This window comes from Nematocida homosporus (genome assembly GCF_024244095.1).
Source record: "Nematocida homosporus strain JUm1504 chromosome Unknown 1900, whole genome shotgun sequence".
NCBI lineage: Eukaryota > Fungi > Microsporidia > Nematocida > Nematocida homosporus.
The window spans coordinates 1-14,849 of record NW_026250622.1 but is presented as its reverse complement, the minus strand read 5'-3'; the positions used below and the strand labels follow the sequence as shown (position 1 = coordinate 14,849).

General features: G+C 42.3%; 8 protein-coding genes across 8 annotated transcripts; 3 read left to right on the top strand and 5 right to left on the bottom strand.

Moving 5' to 3' along the window:
• Window positions 1-754: 754 nt before the first annotated feature.
• Window positions 755-3,922, bottom strand: NEHOM01_2306 (uncharacterized protein; the record flags this gene model as incomplete). The annotated part of the gene is made up of 1 exon (XM_051491184.1): window positions 755-3,922. One exon carries the CDS (start codon window positions 3,920-3,922, stop codon window positions 755-757), a length of 3,168 nt encoding a protein of 1,055 aa, XP_051347144.1.
• Window positions 3,923-4,810: 888 nt separating this feature from the next.
• Window positions 4,811-6,487, top strand: NEHOM01_2305 (arginyl-tRNA synthetase; the record flags this gene model as incomplete). Its single annotated transcript, XM_051491183.1, has 1 exon — window positions 4,811-6,487. The coding sequence occupies one exon, from the start codon at window positions 4,811-4,813 to the stop codon at window positions 6,485-6,487; it is 1,677 nt and encodes a 558-aa protein (XP_051347143.1).
• A 14-nt stretch (window positions 6,488-6,501) lies between these two features.
• On the top strand, window positions 6,502-7,029 carry NEHOM01_2304 (beta-1,4-N-acetylglucosaminyltransferase; the record flags this gene model as incomplete). The annotated part of the gene is made up of 1 exon (XM_051491182.1): window positions 6,502-7,029. One exon carries the CDS (start codon window positions 6,502-6,504, stop codon window positions 7,027-7,029), a length of 528 nt encoding a protein of 175 aa, XP_051347142.1.
• Window positions 7,030-7,092: 63 nt separating this feature from the next.
• NEHOM01_2303 (uncharacterized protein) lies at window positions 7,093-8,841 on the bottom strand (the record flags this gene model as incomplete). The annotated part of the gene is made up of 1 exon (XM_051491181.1): window positions 7,093-8,841. The coding sequence occupies one exon, from the start codon at window positions 8,839-8,841 to the stop codon at window positions 7,093-7,095; it is 1,749 nt and encodes a 582-aa protein (XP_051347141.1).
• Window positions 8,842-8,938: 97 nt separating this feature from the next.
• NEHOM01_2302 (uncharacterized protein) lies at window positions 8,939-11,308 on the bottom strand (the record flags this gene model as incomplete). The annotated part of the gene is made up of 1 exon (XM_051491180.1): window positions 8,939-11,308. One exon carries the CDS (start codon window positions 11,306-11,308, stop codon window positions 8,939-8,941), a length of 2,370 nt encoding a protein of 789 aa, XP_051347140.1.
• Window positions 11,309-11,363: 55 nt separating this feature from the next.
• Window positions 11,364-12,749, bottom strand: NEHOM01_2301 (RNA polymerase II subunit A C-terminal domain phosphatase; the record flags this gene model as incomplete). The annotated part of the gene is made up of 1 exon (XM_051491179.1): window positions 11,364-12,749. One exon carries the CDS (start codon window positions 12,747-12,749, stop codon window positions 11,364-11,366), a length of 1,386 nt encoding a protein of 461 aa, XP_051347139.1.
• On the bottom strand, window positions 12,746-13,087 carry NEHOM01_2300 (uncharacterized protein; the record flags this gene model as incomplete). The annotated part of the gene is made up of 1 exon (XM_051491178.1): window positions 12,746-13,087. The coding sequence occupies one exon, from the start codon at window positions 13,085-13,087 to the stop codon at window positions 12,746-12,748; it is 342 nt and encodes a 113-aa protein (XP_051347138.1).
• A 120-nt stretch (window positions 13,088-13,207) lies between these two features.
• Window positions 13,208-14,809, top strand: NEHOM01_2299 (T-complex protein 1 subunit alpha; the record flags this gene model as incomplete). Its single annotated transcript, XM_051491177.1, has 1 exon — window positions 13,208-14,809. The coding sequence occupies one exon, from the start codon at window positions 13,208-13,210 to the stop codon at window positions 14,807-14,809; it is 1,602 nt and encodes a 533-aa protein (XP_051347137.1).
• Window positions 14,810-14,849: the final 40 nt, after the last annotated feature.

Here is a 14,849-nt window from a genome sequence, read left to right as displayed (position 1 = left end):
TTGATCCGAACAACATATTGCTAACCCAATAGCAGGACGAATAAAGGCCTCTTTTCAACGATTATACTAGATCTGTTTATATCATAGAATATGATAAGAGATAAGAATTGGACTATAAAAGGAGAGTTTATTACTTTAAAGCACTTTCAGATAAGAAAGGAAGAGAGCGAAAAACCTGAAAGTATCTATCTCACTTTTGGGTTGATAGCCACTTTCAAAACATTCGCAAAATAGTGCGGAACTCGAGTGGCTCTAATTTGTCCGTGTATATTTTAAACTAGTAATTGTTAGATTTTCAAATAAAGCATCTTTATTGTATTCTGTCTCGCCAGCCTCGGAATCCGCAATTTCGGGCCTGGAAGTGACGAGCTTCGCTTTCTGCAAATAGTTTTGAAATTTCAAGTTCGGCGAGTTACAAGATTGGCGTGCAACATTTATTACACCATCATATTGTATTTCTCAATCTGAGGTCATTCTAGTCATGCTATGCTATGGCAGAGTCGCTATTTCTTTTCATGACATCGCTCAGTCTAGCCAAACACTAGCACTAAACCAAACGCCAACACCAACACTAATACTAACCCGTGCACCAGCTCAAGCAAAAGATGCTAGTTCTTCTTTAGCACCATTCCTGACGGTCTTCAGCAAAGCATTAAGGCAACAACACGTAGAACAAGTAAAGTAGAGGAGAAGGCAAAGCGTTCTTGCGCAATACCATTAGATTATTCATCAGGTCTATTTATTACTCTTAGATTCAAATAACCCAGATTCTGAAAGTGTCGTTAGAGCGAAGCCCATTGTTGACAATCGCGTCGGAATCAAGTAAGTATTTAAAAACGACTGCTAAATAGATCCGGCCATCATTCCAAGTCATCTTCTTGATCCAATCACGACTAGCAGCAGGTGTATTGGTAGTGCCCTTAGCTAAGACAAAGTTAGATGGAGGAAGGCTCCTAAGTTGGTAAATACTAGCAAGGGCATTTGTTTGTTGGCAGAATACGCACTTTTCGCTAGGTGAGACACAATTAGCCACACAAACATTGCATATTGGCTTCCCACAGCTGTGATAGCAAAATGCCTTGAAGTCCTTTTCTGGCACAAACATGCGCAGTCGTTTTGCACCAGGTTCGTCATTCTCTTGCCTCTCTGGCGGCACATACCCTTTACGGCAGCAAATATCACATGCCAGCTCATCAAGATCTTGCCTATTGCGCTTAAGATCTTCTATAACCCTTTGAAAAGGTGTCATGGGATAAGATGGTTCCGGAATGAACTTATCAAGATACTCGGTGTAGGCAATAAGATCAGGGATCATTCTAGCCGGTACAACAATGAAGGTGGGTTCCGGATTAGAGGCGCAGACCTGGAAGCTATTAAGATACTGCCAAGACAACAACTCGATAGACGGTCTATTTAGATCGGGATCTGCCAATTCAATACTACTCAGTCGCTCTAAACCAACAATCAAACAATTATACGAACGTATTAGATTCTGCACATCTTTTGTTGACATAAGGTCTTCCAGTTGTAAAGTAACCACATTCTTAAACCGATAGGCCACCCATCGAACAATAGTCACAAAGCTTTCTTTAGTTAGGTCCTGCCCATTGCTAAAGTGCAATAATAGTCTTTCAACTGATTGCCTCTGAACTAAACTCTCTTGCGGTTGGGACATAGGCTGGTCAGTACTAAGGTCATTTTCTAACCCAATCAAATCAACACTATAAAGAGTAAACACCTTCTTGTCTGTGAGGGCTGCATAGCCCAAGGGAGTCGAGATGCTCTCCATATATAAATCGAATGGCATGTCTAGAAGTTGAATACCATAACTTAGCAGTCGTCGCAAAGCATCAGCATACGCGAGAAAGTCAACAATAGCTAGCCTCATATGCAATTTGTGCAGGCCGAGTGTCTGAAGCGTCTTGCCTTCTTGGATGGCCAGATCAACATGTTTAAGTAGGGAGAAGCCTTCTATTTCGTCTTGCTCGTCGTAATGTGTGACTTCGTTTAATTCAAAGAAGTCATTGATTGTGATCGCGCTGATTTGCTGGGCTACTGGAAGAGAAAGAACTCGGGCAATAGCAAGATTGCTGAACTGCTGGTTTAAAATAGATACTTCCACCTTACGCGAAAAGTCATACCGCCCTAACATTCGGTAAAGGATGCGAACATCGACACTATTCAATACTATTGTTTGAACATTGAGACGTAGCTTGGGTTGGATTAGCATTTCTTGTTCTAGACGAGGTATCTCAAAGTTGCAGAGTGCTGGTCTAGCATCATGAATATTCTCAAGTTTAAGTTGGTCAGCTGTAATGTCCAAGAATAGATCTAGAAAAGTCATACAGTCGTTGACATAGTTTGGCCGCGGTGCTTCTGAGCCTCGGATATTGATGGTTGAGTAGCATATGTTTTGACAAAAGTATGGTGAGCATCTCTGTTTATACCTCGCAAGTATGTTACTAAGGTCGGGCATATCAAGTTTGATATCAACTGCACTTTGAAGTTTCCAACCGGGAGTGCTGAGTTCATTGCCACAGCACACAATATGATCCTGCGCATTTGGCGAAACCTCTATAGGTAGTCTCCACAAAGCACCGACAGAGACAAACAGATTTAGGGTAGTGCATAAGTCATCTCGTTCGCCCTCATAGCTGAGCTGGACTCTTTTTGCAACAATACCATACTTAGCAAAGGCACTAGTGGTATATAATTGAGCGTAATAATCGAGAGGTTTACATGTCATTATGGTGATAATTGTGGAATTGATATGATTGGTAATAAGTTGAGACTTAGCAGGTGAATCCTTTTGGGGAGCATTAATCATTAGCTGGTAAGACTCCGGAGAAACATCAAGACCTAAAAGAGTGTTGACTTTGATTTGGACTGGGTTATGTTCGCCCATGTGCAGAAGAACTGGCCAAGGTGCCATTAGAGTTAGCGCAGGATGGTTAGCAATAGCGTCTTCAAGACCAACGAAAGTAATATCCGCTGCAATACACTCGGCAATAGTGATACGCCTGCATTGAGAAGACGATTTTTGGGAAAGATCGAGTACAATATAAGCCTTAGCAGGCAAGCATTCAAAGAAAAGGGTGTAGCTACTGGTTAGTGGCAACTGCTTAAGGAGATGTGCATGAAGGAATTCTTTATCTTTAAAGAGCATACTTGAAATAGGTCGGAGTAAGAACACGCCGCTATCTGCCAAACTTGAAATAGTACTAGTTGAGATGGGCCTAATATTGAGCCGGCAAGCTGCCGTATAACTAGCATGGCGGATAACATGCTGGGCTTCTTCCTGACACTCCACCAACTGTGCCTGGTTTAGTTCGACCCCTAAGTTAGAAGCCACAGACACATTCAGCCGCCGACAGTCAAATATGTTAATAACTCGTGATAAAATCAGTAAGCTCTGCCAGTGAGGCCTGGAAATAGGCGATGGGTAGACAATATAAGCAGTTCGGGTCTTAATAACAGCGATCTTTTGTAGTTCTTCTAAATTCGCCATAATCTTAGCTGGGGATGAATAGTTAAGTAGTTGAAAACGAATATACTGACCTGAATATTTTAGCTTGTAACTGGGGGTACCTGATGTTGTGTGGGCCGATACTGGACTTGGGAAAGGATTAGCATCAGGTGTGAACTCTTTTGTTCGCATAGGAACGTAAGGTTTAACCTGCATTTCAGAATCCATCTCACTAAATGCAAAACCGATTGGTTTCAGGCTTTCTATCATCTCAGCTGAACTCGGACAATCTATTTTAGCCGCCACACATATTCCATTAAGTCCATTTGGACTCCCAATACTAGACAACCATCCAAGTAAGATATATAGTCCAATACCAATAGTAAACTGCCTTTTCATTGACTTAAAGCACCAAACATTCACAGAAGTAACGGTGATCATCCTAAAATCAAACATAGAGCTAAAAAAGAAAGAGATCACATATCTTGGTCAAGTTGGGAGTGAAACTACAGCCTATTTATTGACATCATCGTTATTTATACTTTATAACCTCCTGAGATATCATCAAACACAAAAAAGATCTTGTTCAGTATGACCAACCATCTTCATATTTTACTATGAACCAATGAATTAGTTTTATGTCATACTACAGTTTCCATTTCAGGTTATAATATCCCAAAAAGGAAATAAAAGACAAATTGATCAATATTTCTAAAAAGATCCGATTCTGACTAACAACTACCACATATCTAATGCCGTCTCATACAAAGGGCAACCAACTAGCTACCCAACCCAACCAACATGCCTCCTAACGCAATAACAGCCGCAGAAGACTCAGCGCATACATAACGTCATAATTATCCACCGGTTTATAAGCACAAACTCCGGCCTAAATACTAACCGACCAGCCAATTATTCAGCTGATTATTATAATCCGACCAGTCTTTAAACAGTACTAAACGTATAATGATAAACTGAAATTGGATTAGCAATAGATTTATTAGAGTTTACAAATAAGTACAGCACACAATGTTCTCTTATCTATATCATCATAATTTCATTAAATACTCAACCCACCTTTTATCTTCTACCTAGAACAGCATCTTTCCTCTTTATCCCTTGAAACGGATGGTTAAATTCAGAATCCAGGCGCAAAGTAAACTTCTCTATCTACCATTTAACCCACTAAAACACCCAAATAAACAACAACCCAACTAACCCAAAGCACATACCACCATTGATTTTTCTTATTAAGCCAGTCTAGATATACAACAACCGATTAAAAACTCAATTTCAAGTGATATCTCACATTGACTTATATGGTAATTGCATATTTTTTTCGACATGGATAAAGTACGAAAAGAGATAGAAAATGCTATCGTAGATGCAACGGGTTTTGATCGAGAAGCCGTTAGTCGAAGTATTATGCGATCGCGTAATTTGAAAAATGGTGATTTTATGATTCCATTTTCACAACTAACTCGAGATACAGAGGTAATTACAAAAGTAGAAAGCTATTTTACCAGTCAAACTTTCAAAAGCATTGCGAAAGTAGAAGTTAACGGTCAAATGATCTTTGTTTTTGCCGATACAAAAGAAGTAGCTAAAGATATCTTAGGAGATATCTTGGAAAGTCAAAAGGATTCATATGGAAGTTCACAAGAAGGTTCAGGCAAATGTGTAGTGATTGATTTCAGTTCACCAAATATTGCTAAGGTCTTCCATGCCGGCCACTTACGAACAACTATTATTGGTAACTACATTCAAAACATCTACAAAAAGATGGGATACAAAACCGTCAGTATCAACTATTTAGGGGATTGGGGCAAACAGTTTGGGTTGTTAGGAGTTGGATATAAACGGCACGGCGACGAGGAAAAGATGCGGCTAGATCCTATTAAGCACTTACATGACGTCTATGTGCAGACGAACAAGGATGCAGCCGAAGATCCAACCGTGCATGATAAGGCGCGAGAGTTCTTTAAGCGAATGGAGGAAGGTGATCCTGCCGCCCTATCTTTATGGCAAAGTTTCCGTGAGTTGAGTATTGCCAAGTACAAGACGTTATACGCCAAAATGAATGTGCACTTTGATGTGTACGGTGGAGAGAGTAGTTATCGACTTAATGTTTTAGCTGGAATTCGTAATCGGTCGTATGTAGAACAGTGTGAAGATGGATCTTGCATTGCTGATTTAGGCAATCTAGGTAAGTTTGTTCTCTTTAAGAACGATGGAACAGCCTTATACATTACTCGTGATATCGCAGCTGCTGAGGACCGAATTGCCACTTACCAGCCAGCACGACTGATTTACGTAGTTGCTTCACAGCAGGACTTGCACTTTAAGCAGCTGTTTAAGTTACTGGCTAAGGACGGGTACCCGCCTGAGTTATTCTTACATATCAACTACGGAATGGTACGAGGAATGTCCACCCGACGAGGACAAGTCGTTTTCTTAGAAGATATTATTGACTGTGCCCAAGAAGCCGTTAAAGAAGTCATGGCATCTTCAACTAAACTGGACCAGATTAAAGACAAAGAGTCTACTTCCTTGACTTTAGCCATGTCTGCAATTATTATCCAAGACCTTAAGGCTAAACGGGCTAAGGATTATGAGTTTGATATGAAGAAGAACACTTCGTTTGTTGGGGATACTGGACCGTATGTGCAGTACACTGTTTGTCGTCTGAAGAGTATAGAGAGGAATGCTAGCTTAGTTCTGCCACCAGTTAGCCAAATGGACTTTAAGTACTTAGAGGATCCTCGGAGTTACGATTTGGTCTTCTTACTGGGTCGGTATCCTTCTGTGGTTCAGGAGAGTTTTAAGGGTCACGAGCCTTCCGTTCTAGTGACTTACATCTTCCAGGTGTGCAAGATGGTCAATGCAATTTTCAAGGCAGTTTGGGTAGCCAACCAGCCTAAGGAGTCCGCTGAACCACGACTAGCTATGTACATGGCAGCTCGTTTAGTTCTTTGTGACGCCATGAAACTACTGGGAATCGTACCATTAGAAATGATGTGATTCCCAAACTTTTAATGAATAAAGGGGTAATAGTAGGAACTGTAGTCTTGGGTGGTGGTGGACATACGCAAGAAATGCTTGAAGTGCTTAAAGTAGCGCCATTTGAGCTGGAACGTTTGAATGTGATTGTTTCGGCCGGAGATACGCAATCAGTGGCCAAACTTAATCGGGCAGGAATTAGTAAGCAAATAGTAGTTTATGAAATACCTCGACCAAATGAAGTCCTACAAGGTTACTCAGTTGTTCGCATAATTAAGTCATTGTTTGTTTCATTTCGGGTAGTACTGGGTATATCCGGTGAGTTTTTGCTTTGTAATGGCCCGGGTCTTTGCGTACCAGTCTGTTGGTTGCACCGCCTGATGAAGCCACGTACGCCAATCTGGTACATTGAGAGTTTAACCCGACTTAAAACATTATCTTTGACCGGTAAATTAGTCCAATGGATTAGTAGTGTATTTATTGTTCAGAGCTTACAGCTAGCCCGATCGCAGTGGCCCAGACGAGTCTACCACCCAGTATTTAAGATGGATAAATCAACATAGTTTTGAAACTGGAATTAAGCTGGGCATTACCATAATTAACAGTGAGCAGACCGACTGAACGTGCTAAAGAAGAAGCAGTTTGAAAAGAAGCTTATAAAGATATCCAGTAGCTATAGCCACTGAAAGAAGAGCCATAAGAAAGCTAGTGGCTAGAAGAGTAAAGTAGTGCCGTGGCTTATGGAAGGTATGGCCATTCTTAGATGTAATGGCAATGGAATGAAGAGTACAGACGTTTTCTTTGATAAGCATGCGTGATAAGAACTTGAAGGCCCAGGAGGTAGACTTTTTGTAGGCATAAAACACATTAGTGGTTTCTTTCTGTTCATTAGACAGTAGCTGTAGGGTTATCTTGGAAATACCCGCAAAAGGAGGCAGGAAAGAACAAAGCGAGTATTCTGAGTAGATTAGAACAACAATTTCCTGAGGAGTTCTTTTTTCCAGTAAGTATGTCTCTTCATACTTAGTACTAAACTCAAAAGACCACCAGATAAGTTTCTTAGTGAAGAGGCGTTTGCGCAGATTGTTCTCACCTCGTTTAGTCTCGATTAAGGTATACTTATGGGCATGGTACAGTTCTGGAGGAATATCCGTGTTTTCTTCAAAGATCCAGCAGAAGGCCGTATCAAGATCTGCATCTACATAGCCCAAGGGCGTATCTTGGGGAAAGTAGAAGTCAGCACCTTGCATCCACTTCGAAAAGAAGAGTGACTCTTTCTGGTTGCAGTAGATAGTAATAGATCCGACTGCAGTTTCTAGCTCAACATAATTACTTGCCGCTTTGAAGTAGAAGATCTTCTCTTTCTGGAAGATAAACTTCCAACCAAAAACCAATTCTTCTACTACTATCAGTGCTGGATAAATAGAGATATGGCCACGTAAAAGTTGCTGGCTTATCTCAAACTTAGTAGTAAAAGAGTAGGTAGACTTAACAGGCAACTTGCCCACTAAAAAGTCAGTGATATAAGGCACCCGGCGTCGTTGTAGAGATACAGGATTGGGTTCTAATTTGTAATTAGCCGGAGTAGGCCGTTTTTCATTAGAAATCCGTCTTTTCTGTCTTTCTAACTCCTCAAGGGCCTTATCAGTAAAAGTCTTGTTCTCACGAGAGATTAAATGCGGATCAATAGCATTTTCAGAGGAGTTGTACTGATACTCCTTGATTTTATGCAGGTTCAGGCACAGTTTAAAGTACTCAAAGGATAAACCATGCATATGTTCTACCTCCTGGAATATACCTTCCATTAGTTGCAAGACCAATTGGTTAACTAGTAGGGCAAAGGACATCTTGGAATGCGAGTAGTTTACGCCTTTCTCATAGATATCAAAAGAATGTTCAATATCAGCAGTAGTTTCTGTACTTGGGGCTTTAGTATTCTCTAGGGCCAGACAGGCATTGTACAGACTCTTGACATGCTTATATTCTAAACAAGCTTTGCGAATGGTGTTTTCAATGGGCGCATCAATGTAAGAGTCTGAGTCTATTACAGGAGGCATGAATAAATGGCAGTTTTTGAGTATTCGGCTGTGATTCAGTTTATCATTAGGGGCTACTTTCTTGTAGAGTGGTGAATTTTCAAGAACTTCAATTGAGTAGACATATTCCTGAAAAGATAGCCGCAACTTGTCCACACACAGTTCTAAGGCTTTCTTCTTCTTCTTATGCATATCTAGGTCCTTTTTTAACTGTTTCATTTCATCCTGAATATGTTTGGCTCGATCTAGAAATTCAATATCTAGGTCGCGGGCTTCTTCTAAAGAGAACAAACGCTGTGGGGGAGGATTAGGAGGTAATTCAGACATGTCAGCATCCATAGGGTAAATAAAAAAGCAATATCTATTTATTGGGCTAGATTGGGTTGATATCGGGTTGGTATTGGGGTGGTTGGTATTGTGTTGGGTTATTGTTGGGTTAGGTGGTAAAGGAAGCGTCTATGTCGATGGGAGGAGTACGTGCGGCGGTGGCTATGACATGGGCTAGTTCATCAAAGGTGGGGGGATATTTGAGCCCGGAATGGTCTAGGTGGTGGTAAGTTTTAGCTAGGCCGGCGAGATTGAAACGGAAGGGATGGACTTGGTACTCAATAATTGGCGGGTGTTGCAGGTCGGTTTGAATGAAGTAGAGTTGCAGTAGTTGGGTTAGAGTAGTGGTATCATTCGTGTTTAGAGCCAAAGTGCGGTAGATGTCTTGAACAAGAGTTTGGAAGAGGAAGATATTGGAGAGTTCGTAAGGAAAGAAGATGAGGAGACGTTTAAGTTGGGGAAGATGGGTAACTAATTGGTTGATGATTCCGGTGAAGCGCGAGGGTGCTGCCTGGGTTGGCCGGTAGGGCAGAAGGATAGTGCGTAGCTGTCGTGTAAAAAGAACGGCGGGATCTAGAAGGTGCTGTTTGGCCAAGTCAATTGGGATGTTGGTGCGGTAGAGATCTAGAGTACTGACGGCGGGAAGGAACTTAAAAAGAGATAGTACGGCCGAGACTGAAAGAGTGGAGTTCCGGCTTTGCACTAAAGACAGCCGGGAAATCCGAGGCATGTTCTGGGTTAGTTTAAGAATATTCGCTTCTTCTTGGGATGTCCATTGCCCCAAAGGTTCCAGATGTACTTCAAGAATCCGCAAGCGGGGCCAGGCCGACTGTCTAATTGGCCCAGTGCCAAATAGTTTGACCGGACCAACTAGGGCAGTGAGGGATTGTGAGAGTTTAAACGCCCCTTTGTTTAGGTCCTCCAAGAAAGCTGTCACTGGATGGTCTTTCACCCAATGAATACGCTCAAGCTTAAAATCCCTTGGATAGTAGGCTGTAAACCCAAACCGAGTCAGTCTAGCCGATTCTAAGTACTTAAGAGCTTTTGAGGTTAGTCCAAAAGCATAATCAACCACCAGGCCAGTAATAGCCGGTGATAAAGAATGCTTCTTTCTCCAATCTTCTCTTTGGAGCACTAGCTCGACCATTTGTGCGTTCTGGTGCAAACCCGGCCCGCCTAGTGCGGCAAAGAACACTTGCCAGACCCCCGGTAGTAAATCCAGTACGGCCAGCCAGACTTCCTTCTTCACAACCACTCCATGAGCCACGAAGACTTTCAAAATACGCACTCGATTTCTCAAACTACGCTTCATCAATTGCAGATGTCCTTGCCCGCTAACCAGATCTAAACTTCTATTTTGATTTACCCATTGCAGGCCTTCCCGTCGTATTCCTCTGGCTTTCGCCTGGGTAAAGGTCAATCGCAAAGTCGAAGCAAGCTCCTTTTCGCCAACAAACTTCCTCTGAATCATCAAGTCCTTCTCAGCCCAGGCCAGTCCTACTAAAAGAAACCAACGCATCTCATCAAGTTTCCACGACCCAAACAAAGCCTCTAACCTACTAACAGCCACAGTCCCTCGTCTAGGACCAGCCGGTCTTTCTCTATGCGCCTCTAAACGATTATTCACATATCGCAAGATGTGGTATACTTCACGGGCCACAGACTCATCCGCACCAATTGCATCCAGCAGATTGTTTTGAAAACAAGTCACTTTCCGCATATCCATCTGTCCAGACTGGTACACATCCAGGACATTCACGTCTTCTTTTAGCGAGAAGAGTGAATAAACCCATAGTACATCGGCCACTTCATTCAAATCCAATCTAGGGCGGTACCCAGGAATGCTGGCCAGTTTAAAGACCAATTCCAAATATTCCAGCATCCAGTCCGATACCACTACTTTCCGCAACTCACTTAAGTTCACTAAGTCCCGGCCAGCTATACTAGTAGGCCGTTCTCCATCTATCTCCTCTTCAACCGACTGAACATGCGCATGGTACACGTTGTGTTTAACCGATCGAGCACTCAGTACTTTAGCTCCACTTGGTTTGTGCCAAACATCAAGAACTTCTGACTCACCATGTCGCACCATGTACTCTACCGACGTCTCATCAGACTTCTCTCTATTAAGCTTCTCTCGACTAAACTTCTCTCTATTAAACTCCTCTCTACTAGAACCTATCCTATTAGAATCTATTCGATTAGACTTACTTTTACTAGACTGTTTTACTTCTAAATCACTTACCATCCTGTTATCTCTAAGAACTACCTGAAAGCCATCAACTAAATCAGTGCTAATTTGACGGTATCCACTCGGTCGTTCCTCAGCTACAAAAACCACACCTTCACCTAGCAAGTAAGGCTTTGCCTGCACGACCAACCACCCGACTACTACCGCACCCCAAACTTTACCATTTCTCCAGCTGATCTTCTTACTGATTATTCTCGGCCATAACATACTCCTACGAACCCAAATCATTATAAAACCATGTTCTATAGTGTTTATTCCTTGTTTACCATTTGCGATGCCCAGTTTACCATTTACTAACTAGACTGTCATACAATTTATCCTCACTCTCAGAAAACCCCGATTCACCACCCGATAACCCACTACTCCCACTACTCCCAGAACTCTCACTTTCAGCCGAGTAAGTCCCTAAACCAGACGACAACAAAAAGTCCTCCTCATTCAACCGTTTCAAAGCATAAATAGATTCAAAAACCCACCCAACACTAACGTACTTAATCGTCTTACTAGGCAACATACCTAAATAAATCTCACCCCCCGCCATAATCGCATGGGTCGTCTTCTTACCAATATAGATATCTACCTCTCCTCCAAAATGCACAAACAAAGCCGATAAGTGCCGTTCCGTTTCAAAGAAAGAAGAAACAAACCGAGCCACACATCCAGCAAACAAGTTCTTGCGCCGATTCAAAATCACCGCCACATCTTCTCGTGTCCGGAAGTATTCCTCATGAATACTCACCAAGTGTCCCAAAATCCGATCCAACTCATTATCAAACAAATTAGCTATACACTCCCCCACTATCTTCCGCACTAACTCCTCCTTACGACCACCACCTTCACCTTCTTCACCTTCGCCAGCCTCTCCATCACCAACCTCACCTTTACCATTACCACTACCAACCTCACCTTTACCACTACCAACCTCACCATTATTTGTACTCTCATCAGCCGGCCATTCTTCACTTACTCGACCTTGTAAACTCTCTGGACTGTTAATGTCACCCGATCGGAAGAAGACGTACGGTCGTACTGGGAAGACATGCGGGCTGTACCGCCAAACATCCATCCGATCGTCTAAAATCACTACATTACGCGTATTAGTCGGGAATATACGGGCCAAGTCCTTTTCAAAACACCCTAAATTATCATCACGTGTAACAATCCGATTCCCAAAGATCTTCTTATCCCGATCCAGTACTTCTGCCATTTTAGTCCCGTAAGGCCGGTTTCCCATCGTATAGATGTGAATTTCAAAGTACTCAGCTGCCTTAGCTAAAAACCGCCGCAAACCATCGCGTAGCTTGACATAATAGGTGAAACCATCGACATTTATTTCTAACACTTCCCGAATGGCCTGCTCCTCCCTACTACTCGGCTTCCCAACTGGATACTTGCTTAGGTCTTGAAAGTACTTTGAAAACTTCCTGGTAATTGAAGTATGAATTACAGTCTGGTCAAGATCTAACAAAAGAACCATCTTACCCTCTCGCATTAAACGCTCGTAACTTGCTTCATTCACTCTCGCTGCCTCGCTTACATTAAGCAGTACACTCGAATTATTATGCAAAACCGTATAAAGACGTTCTTCACTGCCACTTTCAATCTCGGCGCCACAACACCCACAGAGACCATGGATTCTGATAGGATGTTTACACTCCTGACCGGTCATGGGTCTAAAATTTTAAAGGTCTTTATGCCCTCTAGTCGTCTAATTACATCTTTAGATCGATATCGGACTGCTAAATAAAAGGGACATTCATTGGCTTGATTTTGTTGGTGGATAGAACATCCTTTACTAAGTAAATAAGTGGCTGCTTCGACATTATTGTACCGTGCAGCTACATGTAATAATGAATTTTGGCGTGGACCAACTAATGACGTCAAATCTAAGCCCAAATTTTCAACTTCAGCCTGCATTTGTTTGTGTTGCTGATACTTAATCTGGCGACTAAACCGAAGGAACAGCCTATCTTGCCACCTATTCTGTTGACTTTTTTGGTAGCTCATTCTCCTGATACATACACAGAACAAGTTGACTTATAGAAGGGGCGAGAGGGGTCGAGATGGGCCAGGAATTGATAGGGAGGCATAGCAAGCAAATAGAAGGGGGCCTTTTTTATTTTTAGCATGGTAGTCCAGGAGTTGTTTGTCGATGGTGAACGTTTGACCGGTAGTGCGGCCAGAGATATGAATTTAGCGGCTGTTTTAGCCGTAGCCAGTACAGTACGTAGTTCTTATGGGCCACATGGTTTAGATAAGATGTTAGTTAGTAAAATGGGCGACTTAACTATTACTAATGATGGAGCGACAATCTTAGCATCTATGTCCGTTAGTGAATCAGCTGCTCGGATTCTGATTGATTTAGCCGGACAGCAAGATAATGAAGTAGGTGATGGTACGACTAGTGTTGTCCTTTTAGCAGCTGCTTTAATTGAACGTGGTTTAGAACTAGTTAGTACTGGAGTGCATCCTACCGTTGTGGCTAGTGGTTACAAGACGGCTTTTAAGCAAGCAGCTGGGTTTATCAGTAGTACCTTAGAGAAGAAGTTGAAAAGTATTGGTCAGACTGATTTACAGAAGATCTGTGAGAGTACGATGGCCAGTAAAATTCTCAAGTTGAGTAATCGGGTCTTTAGTAAGATAATGATAGAAGCTATTCAGACGGTTAAGAGAGTAGGTGCTGATAAGAAAGTAGAGTATGCTATTGATGAGATTAATGTTTTGAAAAAGCAAGGTCGGAGTATGGATGAGTCCGTTTTTGTAGCTGGATACGTTCTGAACTGTGTGCCTAGTTCGCGGCAGATGGTACGTAAAGTAGTTAGACCGAAGATTGTCTGTTTGGACATGGATTTACAGCAGATGAAAATGGGACTTTCAGTTAGTATAGCGACTGAAAATCCGGCTGAACTAGAGCAGATTAGGGAGAAGGAAGCGCATACTTCAACTGAGAAGGTTAAAAGACTAGTTAAGGCCGGGGCTAATGTCATACTGACTACTAAGGGTATAAGTGCGGCTTGTACGAAAGTCTTATTGGATGCCGGGGCTTTGGGAGTGAAAAGGTGTTTGCGCTCGGACTTGGAAAGAATAGCAGCTATTACTGGGACACAAGTTTATCGGTCTTTTGATGAGGTAGATGGAAGTGAGTTTATTCCGATTTTAGGAACGGCTGATTCAGTGAGTATTGTTAATTTTGGTGAGGATGAGTGTACGGTAGTGAATGCTAGCCGGGGTACGGGTTCTTCTATTGTACTACGCGGTCCGAATGAGCAAGTCTTAGATGAAATGGAGCGAAGTGTGCATGATGGTTTATGTGCTCTGAAACGCACACTAGAAAGTAAATCGGTTGTAGTGGGTGGTGGAGCTTTTGAAGCGGCTTTGAGTGTTTACTTGGCTAACTTAGCCCTTTCTTTCCGGACGAATGAGCAAATTGCTATTCAGGCCTTTGGTGAGGCTCTACTGCAAATTCCACGGACTTTACTAGTGAATGCTGCTTTGGATGCCAATGAGTTACTGGCTAAGTTAGTGGCTGAGCATGAGAAAGGTCATTGGGAGACAGGTCTTGATTTGGACAAGGGCGAGATTAGGAACAACTTTAAAGAAGGAGTTATTGAGCCGTTGGATACTAAGACTAAAGCCCTAAGAGCTGCCACGGAAGCGGCTATAAGTATTCTGCGTATTGATGAGGTTATTGTGCTGGCCGATGATACGCAGCCAGATCGTGAGCAATAAATGAGTTTAGTTTGAATTGGGTTATGTTTAGGTGGGTTGG